At 44.3% G+C, this 7,671-nt stretch overlaps 1 protein-coding gene across 1 annotated transcript; it reads left to right on the top strand.

The window, feature by feature from the left end:
• The first annotated feature begins 956 nt into the window (after positions 1-956).
• LOC124470694 (keratin, type II cytoskeletal 8-like) lies at positions 957-7,196 on the top strand. Its single transcript, XM_047024680.1, has 9 exons — positions 957-1,563; positions 3,044-3,252; positions 3,897-3,957; positions 4,153-4,248; positions 4,468-4,632; positions 4,973-5,098; positions 5,361-5,581; positions 5,789-5,832; positions 6,234-7,196. Exons 1-9 carry the CDS (start codon positions 1,063-1,065, stop codon positions 6,644-6,646), a joined length of 1,836 nt encoding a protein of 611 aa, XP_046880636.1. The 5' UTR covers positions 957-1,062; the 3' UTR covers positions 6,647-7,196.
• Positions 7,197-7,671: the final 475 nt, after the last annotated feature.

The raw sequence follows: 7,671 nt of genomic DNA on the forward strand, positions 1-7,671 counted from the left end.
GGGACTTTCTTTCCGAGGAGTTGTGGAAACAACTCACAGTTATTACTGTGAATGCATGATGACTCTTGACCTGGGAGAGACAGGGCTGAATGTACTTGTCTAGAGTGTAGAGTAGAGTAAAGATTGTATTGAAATGGCCCCATAGATTACTACTCTTTACTAGCATCAGTCACGGTTAACAACGACACAAAGCATGTCCGATCATAAAAGAAACCTGTGCAAACACTATAAAGACATGTATGGAATAGGTTGAAGTTGTATGAAGACATGTATGGAACAGGTTGAAGTCGTTTTTATCTTTCTACGTTTGTGTTTTATTGAATGGGCGCGGGTGTGCCTCTCCTGCAGGTAACATGTACCATACTGGAAGTCCAACATGGCGGCACGTAGGTGACAACAGAGACATTAATGAATGCAAGATCAATCGTCATGCATCTATTTCATGCGTGAGGCTTAAAGTTTTGTACTTGTTTGAGGCGAACCATATTTTGCTGGAGAGACTCCACTGATGTGCAGCAGAGCTGACGACCGTCATGTAGAGTTTTAACATATAGTTCCATAGGTGCAGTATTAGTTGCGTGTGTTGGCAACACACAATGGCAGACTTCCAATCCTAACAGACGCTAAAACTAGAGCCAGAGTTTCAGTTGATGTTGTATCGAGACTGCCAAACTAAGTTGTTATGTAAGATTGTGTTCTTCTTCTCTCTCTCTCTCTCTCTCTCTCTCTCTCTCTCTCTCTCTCTCTCTCTCTCTCTCTCTCTCTCTCTCTCTCTCTCCCTCTCTCGTTCTCTCTCTGTCAAATTCACTTTGTGTGCTGGAAATGTGTAACAGGACTCTCATTCTTCTTCCTTCGACATTCCACCTTCCCTTTCTCCCCTTACCACGAGGATCAGCCAATCGCCTCGACCCCCGGGCCCCTCCCCTTTCCAGATAAATAGTGGCTGCGGGAACAGGGCTCGTCCTATCTGCTCGACTGACTCTCAGCAGCAGTCTCCCCTCTTGCCCTCTCTCAGACCACATCTCTCTCTGTTTCCACCTACGTGCTAGAATCCCAGTTATCATGTCGACCAGAGCTGTGAAGACCACCAGCTACTCCGTCAGATCCTCCACCTCGTCGGGGATGGGCGGGGGCGGAGGGTACAGCAGCCGCTCCTTCTCCGGGGGGCATGGGGTCGGGGGAGCCAGGCAGAGCTACAGCGGCCGCAGCGCCTACGGCGGGGCTGGGGGCATGGGCGTGGGGGGGTACAAGGTGGCTGGGGGATACGTGGCAGGAGGGTCTGCTCAGAGAGGTGGCGGGGTGGAGTTTGGGTACATGGGTGTGGGGGGTGGCATGGGGATGGGGGGTGGTATGGGGATGGGGGGTGGTATGGGGATGGGGGGTGGTATGGGGATGGGGATGATGAATGGAGGCTGCCAGCCCCCCATCACGGCTGTCACGGTCAACCAGAGCCTGCTGGCCCCCCTCAACCTGGAGATCGACCCCTCCATCCAGATTGTCCGCACCCAGGAGAAGGAGCAGATCAAGGGCCTCAACAACCGCTTTGCTTCCTTCATCGATAAGGTGAGTTTTTACGCTTATGTTTCCATGCATTTTCTACAGATCCACACATGCAGCGATGCCTATGAATGATATCCAGTGCATGTGCGAAAATGTACGTGATGTGTGTTACATGTGTAGTTCTACACAGTTTCCAGCAAAGGCATTGTCTGCTTTATTGACACACACAATATTGTTACAGTACTGTATCATTCACCATATGGTGCTTGTTCTTTCTAGTAGAGAGCTGTATGGGAGGAAAAAAGTTACATAAAAAAAGTGAGATGAGGTTAGGTTGTATCAGGGATTTTCCATGATAGGTGAGATCACCCCCTATCGGGTTGCAAACAAATCTGAGTTGCACTGTCAAAGTGTGTGTTGTATGGAGAGAGCAGTACAAGTAAGTACACCAAGCTGAGTACAGAATGTTTCTGTTCGGAAGGGGTGTGTCATCTACATGCAAAGACAATAAACCCTGCTTTGTTGTGAAATCATACACCCTGTAGCAGTCACCCAGCACTCTCTTAGATTGGAAACTTAAACACTGTTATTTTAGAAGGGGAACCAAATGATGATAACTTCCTGAGCATCTTCTTATTAGTGAAGGGTTGGATGGGTGGAGAAGGGTTTCAATGAGGTAAGAGTTAGGGAGTAAAAGAGACAGTAGTTTTAGTTACATGACTTACAAAAAGCTAAGTGCAAGTAGAACTTTCATTTTCAGCACTTACAACTGTTTAAGTGTCACCCTAATGTCAAGACCAATTCATATCTGTCTGGCATCAACCTGTAACTGGTTAATGTAAGACTTATTGCTGATAAGTTTCCTGAGACATTCATCACTCATTGTCTAACACATCCCAAGTCAAACAGGAAATGACATGGGATGGTTGAAACACTATAGTGCTAGATGGAAGTTTTGGAGTGTTTTCTGTCTGTCTTGTGGATTCTACTTCTACTTTGTCACTTCTCTATGTCATCCATACCATAGAGGGGCCCCCGAGGGGCCACTTGAACTCCATGTTAACTTGCAGTTGACCCTTCCTCACACACACCTTTGTGCACACAACCATCCCACTTTTTCTATCTCCTTTGTGTTTTAAATTTGAACACTACCCCACCCAAAAGCAGGGGGCACAAAAACATGGAAAACATTGAGAAACAGTGCCTCATTGTGTTGATACACAGAACTTGGACGTAAACATATGGAACTTTGTGGAGGACAAATTAGACTGGCGTCATTATACTGAAGCAGTTAACCCTTTGGTGTACAATATTTTTGCAACCATTTATCCAAGCATTCCTTCATAGACACATTTATTCAAATCTTTCTTTCTTTGATTCCAAGTATTTTCTCTTGATTATTCATTGCAGCTACTTTATTTCTACCTACAAAGTCCTACTTAAATTAAATCTCACAAACCAGTATTTTTTTTATCCACGATCCACCCATTCATTAAAACACTACCAACCCACTTTCTTATCTCTCTGTCTTCCTGACCTGCAGGTGCGCTTCCTGGAGCAGCAGAACAAGATGCTGGAGACCAAGTGGAGCCTCCTGCAGGACCAGACCACCACACGCTCCAACATTGATGGCATGTTCGAGGCCTACATCGCCAACCTGCGCAGACAGCTCGACGGTCTGGGCAACGAGAAGATGCGTCTGGAGTCCGATCTGCACAACATGAAGGGGCTTGTGGAGGATTTCAAGTGCAAGTAAGTTAGTGGAAAAAGTGGAAAGGGATTCAAAGAAACATTTTCTGGGGTGTGGCTCACTGGGCTAAAGCACTATGGCCTTACCGGGGGCTGCGTTCGATTTCAGCCCGGGCCCTCATTTTTCTCTCTCTCATGCCTTTCTTGTCTCTCTCTATCATGAAATGTCTAATAATACATCTTTGAAACAAACATTTTCATTATGCTTACCTGTATTAAGGGGTTTTCTGATTATTGAAAGTTATGAATTTGTATTTAATGTACAGGGTTAACAATGGTGGGAAATAAAACAATTTAGAACATGCTCCTTGTCAATCACAACTTTTACTTAATGTCATAATAACATAATGAATTGAATATAATTAGTTTGAATAGGCATTTTCAACCATAGAAAACTCTAAATAACCATATGTAACCTTAAACTGATGTTTTAATTTAACCCAGACCCTAGCCTTATCTGTGTTGAAAGAAAAATTTTGCACATTTGTTCTTTTGGGGTATGACTAAATGACTCCATGTACAATTTTGTTGAGCCAGGATGAGTAAGTAGCAGAATCATGCTAAAGTTGGAAAGGATGCACAAGAAACATGTCTTCCATGTCCATGTTTGTGTGACACTTACTCACTGGCTTGAAATTGTTTCCAAGGTATGAAGATGAGATCAACAAGCGCAACGAGTGCGAAAATGACTTTGTTATTTTTAAAAAGGTCAGTATCCTTCAATTCAATACCTGAAACTTGTCATTTATTAGTCATAGTGACATATAACAACATATTTAGCATTAGAACACTCAATGCTATTAGCTTTGCCAGCTCTTTAGTATGTGTAATTTGAATGACACACTCACACATCTGTATTACCTCTTGAACATATGCCTTCTGCTTTGGGATGTGGTCCCTCAGGACACAGATGCAGCCTACCTGAACAAGGTGGAGCTGGAGGCGAAGCTTGACTGTTTGTCGGATGAGATCGAGTTCCTCAGGCAGATCTATGAAGCGGTAAGGTACCACCCCCTCCCTTTACCATGCCCTCAGTCAAACACATCATCACAACGCAATCCCACTTGATCCGGGGCTTATTCACGTGACCCTGTCATGTCAAGCCAGCTGTAATAACAGGGTGTTCACCAAGAAACCCATGTGAGATGTTCAAAATGGCCACCGTTGTTCAGTTTCATCGAATTCTCAATGGATTCTAAATGTTTTCATCGTGTGCAGGAGCTGCGTGAGCTGCAGGGCCAGATCAAAGACACATCGGTCGTGGTGGAGATGGACAACAGCCGTAACCTGGACATGGACTCCATCGTGGCCGAGGTCCGCGCTCAGTATGAAGACATCGCCAACCGCAGCAGAGCCGAGGCCGAGTCCTGGTACCATGCCAAGGTACAGTGAAGCCCAGAAAGAAAACTCTAATACCCAGAATGCACCAGAAGAAGGTATCATAAAGCTCTTTCACTTGCGCCCCCCCCCCCCCCCCCCCCCCCCCCCCCCCCCCCCCCCCGACATGCAACTTCCCACCTCTCAATAAACAACACAACGACATTGACTAGCCCCAGCCCCAAAAAGCTAACAATTTTGGATGGTCGGTATTTAATCAATGAAACTAAATGACATTAACATGCCTCTTATTGACTTAGGTTAACCTGTAATGGTGTATGTTCTGAGAAGTTACTGTAAGTTGTGGGTTTTAGTTAACATAAATGTGTGCTTGTGCCTCCAACAGTATGAGGAGATGCAGATGTCAGCTGGCAAGTATGGAGATGACCTGAAAAACACAAAGGCCGAAATCTCAGAAATGAACCGTAAGATCATGAGATACCAGTCTGAAATTGACCAAATGAAGAATCAGGTGGGTGCCATGAGGAAAACATGTATTTTACACAAATCCACAAATGTACCAAAACTGCACCCTAGCTGAGTGAAAGTTTAGAAAAGTAAAATCTAACCTCTAGGCCTCAGGCAAAGTAGTCAGCAACCTCATCATCTTTCTCATGTCTTTGTGTAATCAAACAGAACATCTCTATGATTAAAGGGAATACTGGGGATGCCTTAGGATACCTGGTTCAGTTAACTATGTCAAATATAAAGCCATCTTCCATCTTTTTCACCAGCGTGCTAACCTGGAAAGCCAGATTGCCGAGGCAGAGGAGCGTGGTGAGCTGGCTGTGAAGGATGCCAGACTCCGTGTCAGGGACCTGGAGGCTGCCCTCCAGAGAGCCAAGCAGGATATGGCCCGCCAGGTGCGCCAATACCAGGAGCTGATGAACGTCAAGCTGGCCCTGGACATTGAAATCGCCACCTACAGGAAGCTGCTGGAAGGAGAGGAGGATAGGTAAGATCTTGATTAAGAGAACCCAGCACCTCATCTTGCTCATCTTGCTCATCTTCATTAGCAAATTATAGCTAACTAAAACTATAGCAACAGCTGGTGTCCAAAGTTAATCTTGTACTCTGGTATATCACATCAGGGATGACGATGAAAAGAAGTTTTGAGTGTATGACTGGCAATGTTTGACAATCTCTTCCTTCTCTCCAACAGACTGTCAACTGGAATCAAGACCATCAATGTCTCCAAACAGAGTTGTAAGTTATTGTGCTCACATTGAGTTATTGTGCCAACACTCACAATTATTGAACCCACCAGAAGTGGATATAGTACAGAAGCATTTTATAACAAGTTGTTCTGCTATTCTTCAGACAAATTTTACTTGAGTAGAACTGTGAGTACAGGTCTAAGACATTTCTTCAAAGAGTAAACAGTCACAAGCAGGAGAACCAAGTAGTTATGTAGATTAGCCTACTTTCTTTTGTTGCTAATCAAACAAGAGTAAATCAAAAAGACAAGCATGCATTATTCTGCTTTCTGATTCCACCAGGCTCTAGCATTATTTACTATGCTGAACTATGTCCTAATATATTTGATGATAGTGCATAAAAAAACATTGAATATAACGTTAATTTAACTTAAAAATCTCAACCCGCAGCCTCAAACTACAATTCCCACCCAATGGAGAGCACCCGCACCGCATCCTACGTCAGCTCTAGCTATGGTGGATTCAAAGCCAGCCCCCCCCAATTAGTCCGCTGTAACTTTGATGCAGTCAAAGTCAGCCCCCCCGAAATAGTCAGCTGCACCTTTGATGCAGTCAAAGTAACCCCCCCCGAAATAGTCAGCAGTACCTTTGATAACCACAAGGGGGAGTTGAAGAGTAGTGTGGAGAGCCACAACAGCGCCACCGTCAGCAGCAGCAGCACCACCACCGTCACCAAAACCACCAACGTTGTCATCAAGACCCTGGAGGCCGAAGAGTCCGTGGGAGAGTTCGAGGCGCCTGAGATAACACCTGACGTCGCAGAGGAGAAAGAACAGGAGGAAGATGCGGAGGACGACGAGTGAAGTTGATGACGGATCTCGCTCAAGGCTTTTCTCTCTCCATTCAGTTTCTGCACGCTTCTCCCGTCATAGGTAGTTTGTTACAGGAGTTACTTGACTCCAGAAGGGCAAAGTTTCAGTGAGCCTCTGTCTGTGTTGAATCACTGCCATTCATAAACGTGCCTTTTAGATTCCGTATCAAACCTCGTCCCCACCCTCCTACCCTCCCCCTTACCCTAAAAAAGATTGTGGTGGTGGGAAGTTTAGTGATGGGTTTCCTGGTGTTTGTTATGAGGTTTTCCACTGTCAATGTAGTCTCATTCACTGTGGCGTACGTTTTCTGCTGTTTGTTTCTGCTGTAGCACCAACACAGACAAAACATCAACACAAATGATTTGGAGTCGTTCCATTATGCAGTATCTCTGTAATGACATCGATGAGTTCTACTGCACTTGAAAGGCTGAAAGCTGAATGTCTGTGTAGTTCATTCTCCATGTGTGTCTCAATTACATCAAAAGAGCATTTATTGTCAATGCTGTCAGTGACTTTTTTCATCAATAAAACTTATTCAACACTTACACCAGTCATAATTGTGTTAAACAAGTTAATTAAACAATTCCCCTTATTTCAAACCCTACTTGCTACTTACTATCAGTGTCTCTGCAAAAACCTATGAGAACTTCCAAGTACTTTTCTAGGACAGAGGAAATGGTGTACACAGTTAAACCGCAGTGTCAAAGGTAAGCCTATATATGATAAGCCTGAGTAGGAAGAAGATGATTACATTGAAACACAACAATGACAATCAGTGAGTATCATGCAAATATAATCATACATCTCCATGGTTTGCATCCACATGACCAAATAATTTACTCCAAATGAACACCAAATAGTACTTGAATATGAGCAGGATGTTGTGTAAGGGGGGCACTTTTTTTAATCTGTGAGTGCCACTGAAAACTTTCCTTTCACAATTCACTGTCTCATAACAGGTATACATTTTGTAACGTATGTTGAGGAGCATGATAAAAATGTTACCATCTTGTGCC

Source organism: Hypomesus transpacificus, chromosome 9, assembly GCF_021917145.1.
Source record: "Hypomesus transpacificus isolate Combined female chromosome 9, fHypTra1, whole genome shotgun sequence".
Lineage (NCBI taxonomy): Eukaryota > Metazoa > Chordata > Actinopteri > Osmeriformes > Osmeridae > Hypomesus > Hypomesus transpacificus.